This window comes from Oncorhynchus nerka, linkage group LG14 (genome assembly GCF_034236695.1).
Source record: "Oncorhynchus nerka isolate Pitt River linkage group LG14, Oner_Uvic_2.0, whole genome shotgun sequence".
NCBI lineage: Eukaryota > Metazoa > Chordata > Actinopteri > Salmoniformes > Salmonidae > Oncorhynchus > Oncorhynchus nerka.
The window spans coordinates 29133922-29151884 of record NC_088409.1 but is presented as its reverse complement, the minus strand read 5'-3'; the positions used below and the strand labels follow the sequence as shown (position 1 = coordinate 29151884).

At 42.9% G+C, this 17963-nt stretch overlaps 2 protein-coding genes across 3 annotated transcripts in view; one reads left to right on the top strand and one right to left on the bottom strand.

Moving 5' to 3' along the window:
* Positions 1–7887: 7887 nt before the first annotated feature.
* Positions 7888–10877, top strand: LOC115127446 (large ribosomal subunit protein bL17m-like). Of its 2 annotated transcripts, XM_029657069.2 has the most exons (3): positions 7889–8272; positions 9421–9489; positions 9655–10877. In XM_029657069.2, exons 1-3 carry the CDS (start codon positions 8099–8101, stop codon positions 9913–9915), a joined length of 504 nt encoding a protein of 167 aa, XP_029512929.1. In that variant the 5' UTR covers positions 7889–8098; the 3' UTR covers positions 9916–10877. The 2 variants fall into 2 exon arrangements, with proteins under 2 accessions (XP_029512930.1, XP_029512929.1); XM_029657070.2 differs by lacking the exon at positions 9421–9489 and having other exon boundaries at positions 7888–8272.
* The window catches only part of LOC115127445 (transmembrane protein 145-like), an 80456-nt gene continuing 73182 nt past the window's right edge, over positions 10690–17963 (bottom strand). Inside the window, exons 11-15 of the mRNA XM_065027941.1 lie at positions 16145–16238; positions 15444–15616; positions 14704–14824; positions 13558–13746; positions 10690–13371 (exon numbers count right to left, since the gene is read on the bottom strand). Coding sequence (XP_064884013.1) covers positions 13141–13371; positions 13558–13746; positions 14704–14824; positions 15444–15616; positions 16145–16238 — 808 coding nt within the window. The 3' untranslated portion in view covers positions 10690–13140. The remainder of the gene's footprint in view (positions 13372–13557; positions 13747–14703; positions 14825–15443; positions 15617–16144; positions 16239–17963) is intronic.

Below are 17963 nucleotides of genomic sequence, written 5' to 3'. Positions count from 1 at the left end.
CAGCAGGTGTATCTCACTGATCATGCCTAAAGCCAACACCTCATTTGGCCGCCTTTCGTTCCAGTACTCTGCTGCCTGTGACTGGAATGAACTGCAAAAATCGCTGAAGTTGGAGACTTTTATCTCCCTCACCAACTTCAAACATCAGCTATCCGAGCAGCTAACCGATCGCTGCAGCTGTACATAGTCTATTGGTAAATAGCCCACCCATTTTCACCTACCTCATCCCCATACTGTTTTTATACTGTTTTTTTATTTTATTTATTTATTTATTTACTTTTCTGCTCTTTTGCACACCAATATCTCTACCTGTACATGACCATCTGATCTTTTATCACCCCAGTGTTAATCTGCAAAATTGTATTATTCGCCTACCTCCTCATGCCTTTTGCACACATTGTATATAGACTGCCCATTTTTTTTCTACTGTGTTATTGACTTGTTAATTGCTTACTCCATGTGTAACTCTGTGTTGTCTGTTCACACTGCTATGCTTTATCTTGGCCAGGTCGCAGTTGCAAATGAGAACTTGTTCTCAACTAGCCTACCTGGTTAAATAAAGGTGAAATAAAAATTTTTTTTAAAAAAGCTCCTGGATATTTCCTTTGTTCCAAGACCTTTCCCTCAGCTGCTCTCTCCTCCTCTCTTCTTCCTTCCAGTGGAGACAATTCTTCCCTCTCCGCCTCCATTTCCTTTTCACCTGTCTTTGGTTCAGTCATCATCCAGCTCGAAGGACCATTGAAAGATTAGTGGAATCTGTGTGGGTAGCTGGACAGGTAGGATGACTGACAATGAAGGTGAACAGGTGGTCACGTGTCAGGTGACAGAGGAATGTATGAGACTGAGGCAGGAATTCCTTTAACCATAAAGTGGTATATTTACTGGGTAGTGTGGATTCATGGACGCACAGAACTTCTGGGTGAGATGGAGTTAAGGAAGAGAAAGCAGCGAGATCAGGCGATGGCAATTTCCTCCTTTTATGGAGTTGAGATCTGTCGGACATTTCCACCTGACCTAATTAAAGCGCCCCTGGCCCAGCTGAGTAAATGGCAATGAATTAAAGGAGTATTCCACCAACACCATGGGCCTTTTCTACACAACCTATGCACCTACAATGTAAACTTTCATTTATAGACTAGGTTGTAGCAATCTCATGATGGGTATAGGGACATTTGAGTATCATGTAGTAGCCTTAACCTATCGCTGTTACATTAAGATAGATGAATGGAATATGAATGACAGTCATCCAATATGCTGTAATAGAAATAAGGCCATGCTCATAAAAAAGGATACAACCCTTTTTTAACATTTTTTTGCCTAAAATTACATACCGACATCTAACTGCCTGTAGCTTAGGCCCTGAAGCAAGGATATGCATATTATTGGTACCATTTGAAAGGAAACACTTTGAAGTTTGTGGAAATGTGGAAGGAATGAAGGAGAATATAACAGAATAGATCTGGTAAAAGATAATACAAAGAAAAAAAAAAACACTATTTTGTAGTTTTTTGTACCATCATCTTTGAAATGCAAGAGAAAGGCCATAATGTATTATTCCAGTCCAGGTGCAATTTAGATTTTGTCCACTAGTTGGCAGCAGTGCAAAGTTTTAGTCTGATCCAATGAACCATTGCATTTCTGTTAAAAATGTGTCAAGACTGCCCAAATGTGCCTAATATGTTTATTAATAACTTGCCATGTATAAAATGATGCACTCTCCTCAGGCTTTTTTTTATGGCGGTTTTGGAGCAGTGGCTTCTTCCTTGCTGAGCAGCCTTTCAGGTTATGTTAATATAGGACTCATTTTACTGTGGATATAGATACTTTTGTACTTGTTTCCTCCAGCATCTTCACAAGGTCCTTTGCTGTTGTTCTGGGATGAATTTGCACTTTTCGCACTAAAGCACATTCATCTCTAGGAGACAGAACGCGTCTCCTTCCTGAGCGGTATGACGGCTGCGTTATCCCATGGTGTTTATACTTGTGTACTATTGTTTGTACAGATGAACGTGGTACTTTCAGGCATTTGGAAACTGCTCCTAAGGATGAACCAGACTTGTGGAGGTCTACAATTTTTTTCTGAGGTCTTGGCTGATTTCTTTTGATTTTCCCCATGATGTCAAGCAAAGAGGCACTGAATTTAATGGTAGGCCTTGAAATACATCCACAGTTACACCTCCAATTGACTCAAATTATGTCAATTAGCCTAACAGAAGCTTCTAAAGCCATGACATAATTTTCTGGAATTTTCCAAGCTGTTTAAAGGCACAGTCAACTTAAGTGTATGTAAACTTCCGACTTCAACTGTACCTGAAGTATCCTATGTGCTTATAGAGGAGTAAGACTTACATTTAATGAATACATTCAATATGTGTACTGGTACATCAAGCTGCCTCACCTTACAAAAACAGGAGATAGGCTCCTGTTCCTATGAGCCGTTCCGGCTCGCACACGCCAAGGCTTGTACAAGGTGATTTACATGTCTGTCATGGTTTACCAACATCCTATCATCCAGATATCATGCAGTTCACTTCACCTGCACCCCAAGGCTCAGCACAGAACACCATCAAGTGATGAAAGACTTTCCTTTCCCTCGTTCTCCCTAAGCTGTGTGGAGGTGTGTCTGGGCGAGAACAACGTTGACAGGACTGAAGGTAAGGAGCAGTTCATCTCTTCTTCCCACGTCATCCCCCACCCAAACTACAGATCCTACAACATCGACAATGACAACATGCTGATCAAGCCCGTTGCTCTGCCCAGTAGCTGTGCCCCCGCGGGCACCATGTGTACCGTCTCTGGATGGGGCAACACCATGAGCTCCAGTGAGTGCAGCAATAACGGCAACATGTTCATGTATTTTGGGGCTGTTGTAAAATATACTTGGTCAGGTAACCATTGCCAGTGTTAAAATGTAAATGATCCATAATTGACATGTTCTGCCTTTAATTTCCCCTTCTTTCTATCCATTCTTTAATTTCCCCTTCTTTCTATCCATTCTTTAATTTCCCCTTCTTTCTATCCATTCTTTAATTTCCCCTTCTTTCTATCCATTCTTTAATTTCCCCTTCTTTCTATCCATTCTTTAATTTCCCCTTCTTTCTATCCATTCTTTAATTTCCCCTTCTTTCTATCCATTCTTTAATTGTTCATCCATCCTTACAGCCACCGATAGCAACAAGCTACAGTGCCTGAACCTCGCCATCCTGTCCTTCAACGTCTGTAACAAGGCCTACCCTGGCATGATCACCAACGCCATGTTCTGTGCTGGATTCCTGGAGGGAGGCAAGGACTCTTGCCAGGTACTACTGATCAGCTTATCAAAACTATTAAATCAAATCAAATGTTATTTGTCACATACACATGGTTAGTAGATGTTAATGCGAGTGTAGCGAAATGCTTGTGCTTCTAGTTCCGACAGTGCAGTAATAACAAACGAGTAATCTAACCTAACAATTCCACAACTACTACCTTATACACACAAGTGTAAAGGGATAAATAATATGTACATAAAGATATATGAATGAGTGATGGTACAGAACAGCATAGGCAAGATACAGTAGATGGTATAGAGTACAGTATATACATGAGTAATGTAGGGTATATAAACATAAAGTGGCATAGTTTAAAGTGGCTAGTGATACATGTCTTACATAAAGATGGCAAGATGCAGTAGATTATATAGAGTACAGTATATACATATACATATGAGATGAGTAATGTAGGGTATGTAAACATTATATTAAGTGGCATTGTTTAAAGTGGCTAGTGATACATTTTTACATCCATTTCCATCATTAAAGTGGCTGGAGTTGAGTCAGTATGTTGGCAGCAGCCACTCAATGTTAGTGGTGGCTGTTTAACAGTCTGATGGCCTTGAGATAGAAGCTGTTTTTCAGTCTCTCGGTCCCTGCTACTGACCTTGCCTTCTTGATGATAGCGGGGTGAACAGGCAGTGGCTCGGGTGGTTGTTGTCTGACCGAAAATACAGTATAGAGAAACAGTGAAGTAAATCTCTCATTGTCTCTCTCTCAGGGTGACTCCGGTGGCCCCGTGGTGTGCAACGGTCAGCTTCAGGGTATTGTGTCCTTGGGAGAGGGCTGTGCCCAGCACTGATAACCACGGTGTCTATGCCAAGGTAAGAATATAGGCTTCTGCTGCTAAGTTTGTGGGATAAAGCCTTTATTAGACCACTGGCTCATCCCTGTCACAACTACATGTTTCTAACTTCAATAATACTAACTTCACCCCAGCTCTAATACCAACTTTATCCCAGGTTCACAGTGACTTGACCCTGTGTCCACTGATGTCTCCCTTCTCCTTCTCTAGGTGTGCATCTTTAATGACTGGCTGACCAGCACAATGGCCACCTACTAAGTCTGATCCTAGCTTTGGCCATTCAATAGTCCCACACCTCTACAACATCCTGTGCACTTCAATATTCACATTTGTTTTCATGACAAATAAAGCATTTAACACGAAAAACCTTTTTCTGTTGTGTTTGTACTCTCACTGTCCTTAGAAATCTCTGTAAAGGTCTTTCTATCTTCTCATGTCAAGTAGTTTTACTAGTAAACACCAGAGAAACTAGGAACCACTCGCAAATTGTTAAAGTATGGATCAAGAATATACTGTTTTTCTTTCTAAAGGATACAGGGGGTGAATTCATTGTGTCATGGTACCCTACCTTAACCATTTGATTTGTATCAATACAGCAAGATACAACAAGGAACATTGTTGATTGCAATGATTTGTTTCTATAGTTGTGTATTGATGCGTTGCTGCTCACAATAGCTGATGTAGGGATGTTAAAAGTGTGGCATAATTGCTCCTCCTTCTTACCTATTTAGAGTATTGTCTCTGAGAGTTGTGTTGCTACTGAAATACTGTGTAGTGCAACATGAATATGGTGGGATCTTACATAATGTGTGTATATTGGGTTGCATGATTTAGAGTCAATACCCCTTGAATGTGCATCAGTCAGACTGAGTCCAGATGCTAAATACTGTACTTCAATATTCACAGTGAGAGATTTCGTAACCTCCATTATTGAGAGGGACAATCAGAGGCATCAGAGTTCCCAAACATTCAGGGCTTAGCCCTGGGCCATCACAGGACAATATCTGCATATTAATAAGAAGTGCTTGGCTATAAATACCTATTATAAGGTTGTAATTCACTTCAGGAAATATGAAAGCCATACACTAGGGGAGAGTGGGGTAAATTGAGCCACCCTTGTTTCTAGGAAACCATACACAATGTTAATAATTTGACCAAATATTTAGAAAAAGGCCTTCATTTCATTGAGTCTGTGAAGTAAGAAAGCACATGGAAAAAGTGGTAAGCAAGTTAGGTCCAAAAAACTGATTTTCACCAAGTCAAATGTATATATTGTGTTAGAGGTTTCATGACGCTTTCAAGGCATTACAGCTGGGATATGAGGTATCAACAGGGCCTGGCCTATGCTCAAAGTATATATAAAGAACACAGTGTTTACTAGGTGGTAAGCCTTTGTTGAAAGATGATTAAAATGATTAAAAGACAAAGTGATTGTGATGAATTGTGTTTTTAAAAACGGTACTAGTGAGGTTTCATTCAGTCCAGAAATGTGTAGCCAGATTGACTTACCCTGTCCTGCAGCTCAACTTACCCCATATCTGGGGTAAGTTGAGCCAAGAAACCACTTTTCAAAAATAATTATAACATCTGGAAATATATGCAGATATACTATATTTCCCTTGATGGAGTGATGCAGAATTTTAAAAATGACTAAAATTACCCGACTCTCCTCTACTGTGAGAAACTGCTGATTATTTTGGTTATGCATCTGGGACCATTCGGAGTACAATAAAAAAAAATATATATATATATATACAGTACCAGTCAAAAGTTTAGACACACCTACTCATTACAGAGATTCTTTATTTTTACTATTTTCTACTTTGTAGAATAATAGTGACAACATCAAAACTATGAAATAACACATATGGAATGTAGTAAACAAAAAAAAAGTGTTAAACAAATTAAAAATATTTTATATTTGAGATTCTGTGGGCGGAAGGTAGCCTAGTGGTTAGAGCGTTGGGCCAGTAACCGAAAGGTTGCTATATCGAATCCCCGAGCTAACAAGGTAAAAATCTGTCGTTCTGCCCCTGAACAAGTCAGTTAACCCACTGTTCCTAGGCTGTCATTGTAAAGAAGAATTTGTCCTTAACTGACTTGCCTAGTTAAATAAATAAAAATATTCAAAGTAGCCACCCTTTGCCTTGATGACAGCTTTGCATGCTCTTAGCATTATCTCAACCAGCTTCATGAGGTAGTCACCTGGAATGCATTTCAATTAACATGTGTGCCTTGTTAATTTGTGGAATTTCTTTCCTTCTTAATGCGTTTCAGTCAAACAGTTGTGTTGTGACCAGGTAGGGGTGGTATATATAAGATAGCCCTATTTGGTAAAAGACCAAGTCCATATTGTGGCAAATGCAGCTCAAAAAAGCAAAGAGAAACGAAAGTCTATCATTACTTTAAGACATGAAGGTCGGTCAATACAGAAAATTTCAAGAACTTTGAACGTTTCTTCAAGTGCAGTCGCAAAAAGCATCAAGCGCTATGATGAAACTGGAGGATCGCCACAGGAAAGGAAGACCCAGAGTTATCTCTGCTGCAGAGGATAAGTTCATTAGAGTTACCAGCCTCAGAAATTTCAGCCCAAATAAATGCTTCACAGAGTTCAAGTAACAGACACATCTCAACATCAACTGTTCAGAGGAGACTGTGTGAATCAAGCCTTCATGGTCGAATTGTGGAAAAGAAACCGCAATTCGACCATGAAGGCCTGATTCACAGTCACAGTCTCCTCTGAACAGTTGATGTTGAGATGTGTCTGTTACTAAAGGACAACAATAAGAAGAATAGACTTGGTTGGGACAAGAAACACGAGCAATGAACATTAGATCAGTGGAAATCTGTATTTTGGTCTGAGGAGTCAAAATGTGAGATTTTTGGTTCCAACCGCATGTCTTTGTGAGACGCAGAGTAGGTGAACGGATAATCTCCACATTTACGGTTCCCACCGTGAAGCATGGAGGAGGAGGTGTGATGATGTGGGGGTGCTTTGCTGGTGACATTGTCTGTGATTTATTTATAATTCAAGACACACTTAACCAGCATGGCTACTACAGCATTCTGCAGCGATACGCCATCCCATCTGGTTTGCCCTTAGTGGGACTATCATTTGTTTTTCAACAGGACAATGACCCAAAACACACTTCCAGGCTGTGTAAGGGCTATTTGACAAAGAAGGAGAGTGATGGAGTGCTGCATCAGATGACCTGGCCTCCACAATCACCCAACCTAAACCCAATTGAGATGGTTTGGGATGTGTTGGAAAGCAGCCCAAAAGTGCTCAGCATATGTGGGAACTCCTTCAAGATGTTTGGAAAAGCATTCTACGTGAAGCTGGTTGAGAGAATTCCAAGAGTGTGCAAAGCTGCCATCAAGGCAAAGGTTGGCTACTTTGAAGAATCTAAAATCTATCTTGATTTGATTTGTTTAATACTTTTGTTTTTTCATAGTTGATGTCTTCACTATTAATCTACAATGTAGAAAATAGTACATGTAAATAAAATGAGTAGGTGTGTTCAAAATTTTGACTGGTACTGTATATCTATGCTATTTGTCATCATATATCGTAAATAGGTCATTTAAATATGTACACTTATTTCCGATTACATTTCCTAATCAGAAATTAACCTTTTTTTTACATTTTGAAATATCTCTACGCAACATAGAAATACCTGATATCTAATAACAAAACAACAATGAATGAATTAATGACAAATATAATACATTTGAGGCGGAACGATTTAATCCTAAAGTGGAAAAGTTTTCACCCACACAGACTGAGATAACTGATGCACCGGCAATGTCAAAGTTGTCACGTTATTAAGCGACCTCGGTGATGTAGTAATGATCACATAAACCTAATTTAAACGAGAATAACGGAAGATAACCTTCGTTAGAAACATCGGTTTACATTTTTGAAGGCCGGCTTGATTCCTTTTTTCTTTGTAGCCTCTTGTAGGCGTCGGAACTCGACAAGATGCGCGTCAATATTCAGATGTTGATATCCCATGGCCGGGTGGCCCGTAAAATGGGTCTCGGTCCAGAGTCGCGAATAAACATGCTTCGGAACATTCTTACCGGCCTCGTTCGACACGAGAGGATAGAGACCACCCGAGGCAGAGCAGACGAAGTTCGATTCTATGCTGAAAAGGTGAGGACATGTTACATGGTAACGTTACCTTTTTACGCAGCTCAACAAAGTTGCTTCTCCAGTAATTCAAAGGCTGGCTGATGGCGATATTGAGTCGTTTCATCTTACCGTCCAAAATGAATGTATGCAGCCGGCTATACGTGTATACCCCTTCAGCCAATCAGACCAGGGGTGAAAATAATAGACTGCTTCAACCCGATAGGCAACACCCGGAACATGGCGAAAATTGTGTTTCATAAAGAAAGTATTGTTACGACCCTGGGTTTATAAGCGCTGAAATCGACCCTGCCGCACGAGCATGCTTTTACGGCACAGTCGATAGCGCGGCGGACCTCGGGCAAGAAGATCGAGGGTTCGAGACCTTCTCCCTGTCTGTTTCATTACATTGGTGTCAGAAGTGATCAGACCTTGCATCCACGACAGTGCGTGTGCTTGACCGGTGAGCGCGTTCCTGTAAGACGTAGAGTCGCAAGCTAGCGCGAGGACGCCCTCTTTGAAAAGGAGGGAGTAGTGCAACGACCCTGGGTTTATAAGCGCGGAAATCGACCCTGCCGCACGAGTATGCTTTTGCGGCACAGTCGATAGCGCGCTGAGCCCGAGGGTTCGAGACCTGCTCCCAGCTGTTTCATTACAGTATGTTTTTTCCACCTTCTCGCCATTAAATCGAGTTAAGGAGGTAATCGACTCCTTTGCAACTGGAATGGAGAATGTTATGTACAACCAGGTCCATAGGGGATATGAGTGTATAGCTGGCTACATAGATTCCCTTTGGACAGTAAGCTGAAGCGACTCTATTGTCATCTGCCAGCCTTTGGGCTACTCCACTAGTTGACTAAACTCAACTCCCATTGTGAAGGAAGTTTCTGATGAACTATGGAGTTGAGCAGAGTCCTGGCTTTGTGAAATTCAGCTCTGACTACATTGATTTGCCCAAGATCAATAGTAAATGATGAAACGCTTACCGTGTACCTATGGTTGTCCTATGTAGATGTGTGCCTTTGTTTGCTGAAATCCATACTTTTTCATTTAACTCCATGGTTGTATTTGTTTGATTTAGTCAGCTACTTCTCAATCATCCCTGTTTAGTAGGCTACTGTGTAGTTTTGACAGCTTGTGACGTTGTTGACCAATGTGATGTTGTTTTGCAGTTGATTGACTATGCCAAGAAGGGAGACACTGACGAGAAAGCGATGAAAATGGCAAATTTCTGGCTCACAGTAAATGTTCTTTATGATCTTTGTTAGTATTTTAATCTACTCAGACCAAGTCAGACCGTCCCAATGTCCCCAGCATTGTTGTACTATTATCTACCAGATTAGTATGAGTGTGTTCCTAGTTCTTTCAGTGAGTCATCATCCCGTCTCTCTCTCCTGTGGTTTAAGGAAAAGGATCTGATCCCAAAGCTCTTCAAGGTCCTGGCTCCCAGGTTTGAGACCCAGCCCAAAGCCTACACCCGCATGGCCCGCATTCCCAACAGGGAGAACCTGGACAAGGCTGCTATGGCCGTGCTGGAGTATAAAGGCAACCCGTTCCCACCTCTCCAGACCGCCAAGCGAGACAATGAACTCACGCTAATCAACCAGCTCCTCAAAGGCTACAGAGAACAGCGGGCACAGCAGGCAGCAGCCAAGGTTGAGGCATAATGCAACCAGCCACACACTGACATCACATGTGTTACAGTTTTTACATGTCTGGCTACAGTATTAGACCCCACAAAATAAATGTGATTGTTTGACAATGGTACACATTCTGTTTATGGCACTAATGTGAGTTTAACAGATGTGTTTAAATCAAACAGGTTTGATATGCTGTTATTATTCCCTCTACCGGTTCAGAAACATGTCCACCAAACTGTTCATTATCATCATGGTTGATGTCCTGTTTTTAATCTCTCTACCGGTTCAGAAACATGTCCCCCAAACTGTTCATTATCATCATGGTTGATGTCCTGTTTTTAATCTCTCTACCGGTTCAGAAACATGTCCCCCAAACTGTTCATTATCATCATGGTTGATGTCCTGTTTTTAATCTCTCTACCGGTTCAGAATAAACAGCAGACAGTGGCAAATAGAGGCAGGATGTTTTATGAAAGCAACTACCTTCAGCCAGACATAATCACACACATCATGAGCTTCACCATTCATTCTATTTGTTTAGATTCAAACTGTCTTTTTATTAAGAGCTGCTGTAGAGGTTGGTTTTTACATACTTGCCAAAATGACCCCAAACCTATTGCAATTACATTCAATTGGACCGGCTCTCCTTTGCCACTTGCCTGTAAGCGCCCCAATTGTGAGGTTCCAGAAAATAATTGTACTGTACCAAGATGGAGTAGATGTTTTGGACGAATGCCCTTGCCCTTCTACATCACATTACACATTCACACTGGCCAAGGTATGAAAGAAACAGACCAGGCCTCTAGTAAAACCAACCATTTTAATTTGGCAAAAAGTGTATGTACAGCGTATTCAGAATATCCTAATTTGACACCATTAAAATGCATTCATTTCGAACAGTGCTTCAGTAATGTGCTCTTAACCATACCCTTCTAAATACCCAGGAAGCTGTGCTGTTGTCTGTCATGCATATAAAACCCTCACTCATCTCTCGTTGCTCTTCTACTTGTGTCTGTGTATAATAGACAAATACCATAGATACGTTGATCATGCAGCTTGTTGTACAGGATGACTGGAACCTGTCTGTCAAAATCTATTCAGTCAAGTAATGGCATCCCTAACCATGGACAACAGTGGACTGTAATGGCAATAGAGACAAATATATATACGCCTACAGAGACAACCTTTAGAACACCAGAACAATCTAATTCAAGTGTCATTTTTTACAGACTACATTATACCTTTGACTGTATGTTCTCATGTACATAACATGTGCGGTACCAGTCTGACCAACCCAAGCCTACTCCAGACATTGTCTTTCTGTAGTAAAGGGCTATTAATTAAACCATTAGAAACAGTCAATTAACCACCATTTTTTTACAGACTGGATTTAAAAATGATTAAAGAGACTTGCATGTTTCATACTCAGATATTAACAAGTTATTTAAAAAAAAATGTAATTGATTACTTCTATTTCTTAGAACAGGTGGTAAATTGGCCTTGACACAGTCTTGTGAATACCCCCCCCCCTCCCTTACATTGATATCATTAGGCTATTTCATTAATCAACTTAATATTATTCAGATCATGTACATTTTTATATGTCTGATAATGACACTTGATGACATTGATTAATATGAACATATCTACAGGTAATATTTGTATATTTGATACCGGAATATCATTGGATGTAGTGTGTGGATACGTATGATCCAGATTAAAGCGCTATTCAAAGTCACTTTGAAATAAATGGCAGAACAGAAAACGAAGAAAAGGGGAACATTAAAGTGCTTCATGCAGGACAAACAGGACGTTGGCGCTACTACTTTCACAGTTACTCTAAAAGGTTTGCTTTAGTTGTTTATGGGCCCAGGACTTTTCATGGTCAGGAAGAACTACTGTTCCTACTTATGGAGAAACAACAATGAGCCCCTCACGCAGTATCAGATCAGATGTACAACTTCACTGAGGGAAACGGCCATACAGACAGACATGTACAGGTTTGACATGACATCATTACATACTGGGGGGGGGGGGTGATTGTGAAGTTAGTTCATATCCTCGCTGGACAACTTTCCCTCCTTAAATCATGTGTCAAGGACGGAGGCTGAAATTGAAAGTAAAACAAGCTATAAGTATGATTTCTATGTAAAAAAATAAATAATTTAACTTTAAAACCACCCCTTTCCCTGTGCTCTATTGCATTAATACATTCACCAAGGTCTACATACATCAAGGAATTACATTCAGAGCAAGCTAATATCTTGCACTCCAGTGAAAACTGAACAGTAGTATTCTGAGTTAAAACAGTTCCAATAGAGATCCAGAAGAAGTGACATTAACACCTCGTTAGCCTATATGGTATGAAATATACACAGCTATTGTATAGTAGTTTGGTACAACAGGCACACACACTGTATGAACACATGGAGTATAATCAGTTTAGAGACGGAGTACATGCTTGTTTTAGCAGTACCTCAGTGGTCCACAGTAAACTGAACATTGTACACTTAAACATCAGTATATCAATCCTATAGCCTGGAGCATATATAAGAATATAAATCATCCCAACATATTGTATATGGAGAAATTCTATATTTTGTGTTAACATCTGTCAAACATGAAAAAAAAAAGAGTATGTTTCAGGATGTGAGTGAATATTTTACTCTTGTACAATGTAATGGCATGAGAATTGCAATGGTCACAGCATCACTTGGAATTCGACAATGTGGAAAAAAAACATCCCTTTTGTAATATAAACTGCAACTATTTTAGAGTAATGGGAACTCATTCTCTTCAGCTATTTACACGTTTCCCTCAGCCCCTCCATTGATGCCTTATAAAGTCTTGAATAAAAGTGTTCATAGGAGTTTTGTTCAGTCTCCACTGTGCGCTCCTATCATTCTCTTGGTCAGGCTACATCCACTCTGTCATCTCTCCCTCCCGGTGCCTCTCTCCCTGCTCATGTTCAAATATTTATTGCTTCTTTTTTCTTTTACAAGCTCAGCACTTTAACTCACAGCCATATCCTCTTCTTTATTCAGATTTTTTCCCATTCAGAGGTGAAAATGGGACATTTAGGATTTCCATTCCACATGTCTGCTTATAATGACTTCCCCTTATCTTCCTCCTCATATCCCTCCTTCCTTCCCTCGTGGCTATACATAGCTTGACCTGTTTTTTATGCTACCTGATCTTCACCTCCCTCTCGATCTTTCTCTCTGTGTCCCTCTTTCTTTCTCTCTGTCTGTCTCATGCCTTGGTGCCCATGCCCCCTCCCCCCTGCATGCTGAAGTACTCGGTGAAGTGGGAGGGGAGTTGTGGAGGGGGAGGGGGGGAGAGGCGGGTGGGCATGGGGGGAGGGAGTGGGGGGAAGGTGGGTAACGACAGGTCGGCCGTGGTGGTGATGATCTTATGCTCACTGTTCCTCTGCACTTCCTGTCCCTTCCGGGCCACCGTCTCCTCCACCGTCTTCACTGGGCCCTAAGAGAGAGGGAGGTAAAGGTTGAAAGGTTAAAGGTCAAGCTGGGTTGTATTTGTCACAATGTCAGTTACCACATCCTTCTCTGACAACTTCCTCTGTGCTCTAACACCTCTGGAGTGTTACAGGGACTATATCGAACCTTAGTATCAGTTACTAGATCCTCCTCAGACCATACAACCACTCACCGACTGGATGGAGAACAGTTCTGTGAAGTTGGGCTGGGAGTCACCCAGGAAGGAGCTGTTCCCATAGGCATGGTGGGGGAAACTCTCACTCGCCACACCCGCCTTCGGACTAGACAGCAGGATCCCGATCTGAGAGGTCCGCACGTGGTACGGGAAGTTCTTATTGGCCGCAGAGGGCCGAGTGATAGCCTGTGGCGAGGCAGGGAGGGGGGAGAGGGGATGGATGGGAGGAATGCATCATATTCAGAATATTGCCTTTTGCCTGTACAAATATTACCCTGTATTCTCCATACACTGATACACATTTCTTCACATATATGAACAGAACAGTATGTGTGTGAATGTGTCACTGACAAAGGACAGAGAGGCTCAGTCTGGTATAGAAGTCTGGGACAGAGAGGCTCAGTCTGGTATAGAAGTCTGGGACCAAGACGCTCAGTCTGGTACAGAAGTCTGGGACAGAGAGGCTCAGTCTGGTATAGAAGTCTGGGACAGAGAGGCTCAGTCTGCTATAGAAGTCTGGGACAGAGAGGCTCAGTCTGGTACAGAAGTCTGGGACCGAGAGGCTCAGTCTGGTACAGAAGTCTGGGACCGAGAGGCTCAGTCTGGTACAGAAGTCTGGGACCGAGAGGCTCAGTCTGGTACAGAAGTCTGGGACAGAGAGGCTCAGTCTGGTACAGAAGTCTGGGACCGAGAGGCTCAGTCTGGTACAGAAGTCTGGGACCGAGAGGCTCAGTCTGGTACAGAAGTCTGGGACAGAGAGGCTCAGTCTGGTACAGAAGTCTGGGACAGAGAGGCTCAGTCTGGTACAGAAGTATGGGACTGAGAGGCTCAGTCTGGTACAGAAGTCTGGGACTGAGAGGCTCAGTCTGGTACAGAAGTCTGGGACTGAGAGGCTCAGTCTGGTATAGAAGTCTGGGTCTGGGAGGATACTAACGCAGAGGCCGATGAGGACAGAGAGATATGACTCACAGATATTAAAAGAGAGGTGAGTGTGTGCATGCCTGCGTGTGGAGGGCAGGGGGTTACTAACGAGGCGGGCGATGAGGTCTTCGAGATAATTAACGTCAACAGTGAGGCAGTGTGTGTATGTGGGCGCACATGCATGCCTGTGTGTGAGTGTGTAGAGAGATGAAGGGTACTAACGAGGAATACGATGTGAGCATAGAGGTGGATTCCCAGTTGGATGCCGTTGACGATCTTCTCCCGTGCCCAGCGAGGGATGCCAAAGTTAGCTATCAGAGCCATGACGGGCACCGCGAAAAACCTGCCAGAGAGAGAGAGGAAAGAGAGATAATGAGGGAGAGAGAGGAGAGAGAGATAATGAGGGAGAGAGAGGAGAGAGAGATAGTGAGGGAGAGAGAGAGAGTTAATGAGGGAGAGAGGAGAGAGAGATAGTGAGGGAGGGAGAGGAGAGAGAGATAATGAGGGAGAGAGATAGTGAGGGAGAGAGATAGAGTTAATGAGGGAGAGATAGGAGAGAGAGATAATGAGGGAGAGAGAGGAGAGAGATAGTGAGGGAGAGAGAGGAGAGAGAGATAATGAGGGAGAGAGCAGAGAGAGAGTTAATGAGGGAGAGAGGAGAGAGAGATAATGAGGGAGAGAGAGGAGAGAGAGTTAATGAGGGAGAGAGAGGAGAGAGAGATAATGAGGGAGAGAGATTAAGAGAGAAAGAGGAGAGAGCGATAGGGATATGTAAACGAAGGAAGGAGAAAAAAGGAATATGGTGAAGTAGTGACAAAAGGAAACGAGAGGGAGAGGCGGAGGAGGACGGATTTAAGACGAGCAAGTGAGAAGTGGAAAGATAAGGGAGACGGGGAGTTTATTGGGTGCAATGCTTTTTAGGGAATGAAGTTGATGAACCTGACAGAGCTATGTCCTCTCACCAGAGTGTGTATGCCGTGAAGAAGGGGATGTAGAAGGATTGTTTCTCAGGGTAGTGTTTGAGGGAGATCAGGACGGCGTAGCAGAACCACACGTAGGCCAGCAGCTGGAGACCCATCAGACCGTAGCCCGCCGGGCTGTCATATGCATACAGCACCTCACCTGGGTCAAAGAACTGAGACACACACACACTTACATCATACAACCACTCTAATGGACCGCACCCTACTAATCAACCTACTAACTTTACCCTCAAATAGCAGAGAGGTGTATTACAATACGTTCCCCAGCATGTGTTGTAACAGTCTGTGGTTTGCTGACATGTTGGGATGTGAAATCTACTCGTTTTTGTTGGTGAGTGTGTCTACAAATGTGTGCGTATGTGTATGTTTGTTTGTGTGTGTGTCCGAGTCATTGACACTTCTCTACAACTGGGTCATTGACAGTGCCTCTGCTTGCGGGCTATGTATTCAGTTTCACAGGCCAGAGACTGGATATCATTGGTCAAACAGGGTAACCGTGCCCGAGACCTGAAGACTAGCTCCTAGAGCTAATACATAGACTTCAACTCAGTAGGCTAACATAGTGTTGTGGGACACAGGAATCCCCGGTTGAAACTTAGACCGTCATACACTGGCCCTTCACGTATAGCATGGACAGTAGGAGTGTAGCAGCAGCAGTTCTGTAGTGTAGGCTGCAGTACCTCTGCCTCGTATATGAAGAGGATGATATAGGTGACGGTGTAGACTGTCATGTAGATGGACAGCTTGACAGATCCACTGTGGCTGATCCTCGCCCTGACAGAGACGGATACACACAGGGGGGTTAGCTTTCACACAGACAGATGAATACACACACACACTCTCCTCCTGCAAACAGAGATGGATTTCCTCACCCACGTATGCGCACACACACACACGCACTCACACACACGGTTGGCCACATATTCCCTCTTTATGGTGCAGTGTAGTCAGGCAGCTTATCTAAATGGCTATTCATCACCACATTTCAGAGATGTAGCAATAATGACAAACTCTGCTCTATTAAAGTCACAGCTACTATACTGTATGAGATAGTGAGAGAGAAAGGGAGAAAGACAGAGGGCAATGAAGAGGAGAAGGGCGGGAAGAGAAAGAGAAACAGGGAAAGTAGAGTGAGAGCAAGTGAGAAAGACAGAGAGAGACTGGGCTACTGGTACGAGTTAGAAGGAGTAAGACAGAGAGAGACTGGGCTACTGGTACGAGTTAGAAGGAGTAAGACAGAGAGAGACTGGGCTACTGGTTACGAGTTAGAAGGAGTAAGACAGAGAGAGTCTGGGCTACTGATTATCAGTTAGAAGGAGTAAGACAGAGAGAGACTGGGCTACTGGTACGAGTTAGAAGGAGTAAGACAGAGAGAGACTGGGCTACTGGTACGAATTGGAAGGAGTAAGACAGAGAGAGACTGGGCTACTGGTACGAGTTAGAAGGAGTAAGACAGAGAGAGACTGGGCTACTGGTACGAGTTAGAAGGAGTAAGACAGAGAGAGACTGGGCTACTGATTATCAGTTAGAAGGAGTAAGACAGAGAGAGACTGGGCTACTGGTACGAGTTAGAAGGAGTAAGACAGAGAGAGACTGGGCTACTGGTACGAGTTAGAAGGAGTAAGACAGAGAGAGACTGGGCTACTGGTACGAGTTAGAAGGAGTAAGACAGAGAGAGACTGGGCTAATGATTATCAGTTAGAAGGAGTAAGACAGAGAGAGACTGGGCTACTGGTACGAGTTAGAAGGAGTAAGACAGAGAGAGACTGGGCTACTGGTTACAAGTTAGAAGGAGTAAGACAGAGAGAGACTGGGCTACTGGTTACGAGTTAGAAGGAGTAAGACAGAGAGAGACTGGCCTACTGGTTACGAGTTAGAAGGAGTAAGACAGAGAGAGACTGGGCTACTGGTACGAGTTAGAAGGAGTAAGACAGAGAGAGACTGGGCTACTGGTACGAGTTAGAAGGAGTAAGACAGAGAGAGACTGGGCTACTGGTACGAGTTAGAAGGAGTAAGACAGAGAGAGACTGGGCTACTGGTACGAGTTAGAAGGAGTAAGACAGAGAGAGACTGGGCTACTGGTACGAATTGGAAGGAGTAAGACAGAGAGAGACTGGGCTACTGGTACGAGTTAGAAGGAGTAAGACAGAGAGAGACTGGGCTACTGGTTACAAGTTAGAAGGAGTAAGACAGAGAGAGACTGGGCTACTGGTTACGAGTTAGAAGGAGTAAGACAGAGAGAGACTGGCCTACTGGTTACGAGTTAGAAGGAGTAAGACAGAGAGAGACTGGGCTACTGGTACGAGTTAGAAGGAGTAAGACAGAGAGAGACTGGGCTGCTGGTACGAGTTAGAAGGAGTAAGACAGAGAGAGACTGGGCTACTGGTTACAAGTTAGAAGGAGTAAGACAGAGAGAGACTGGGCTGCTGGTACGAGTTAGAAGGAGTAAGACAGAGAGAGACTGGGCTACTGGTACGAGTTAGAAGGAGTAAGACAGAG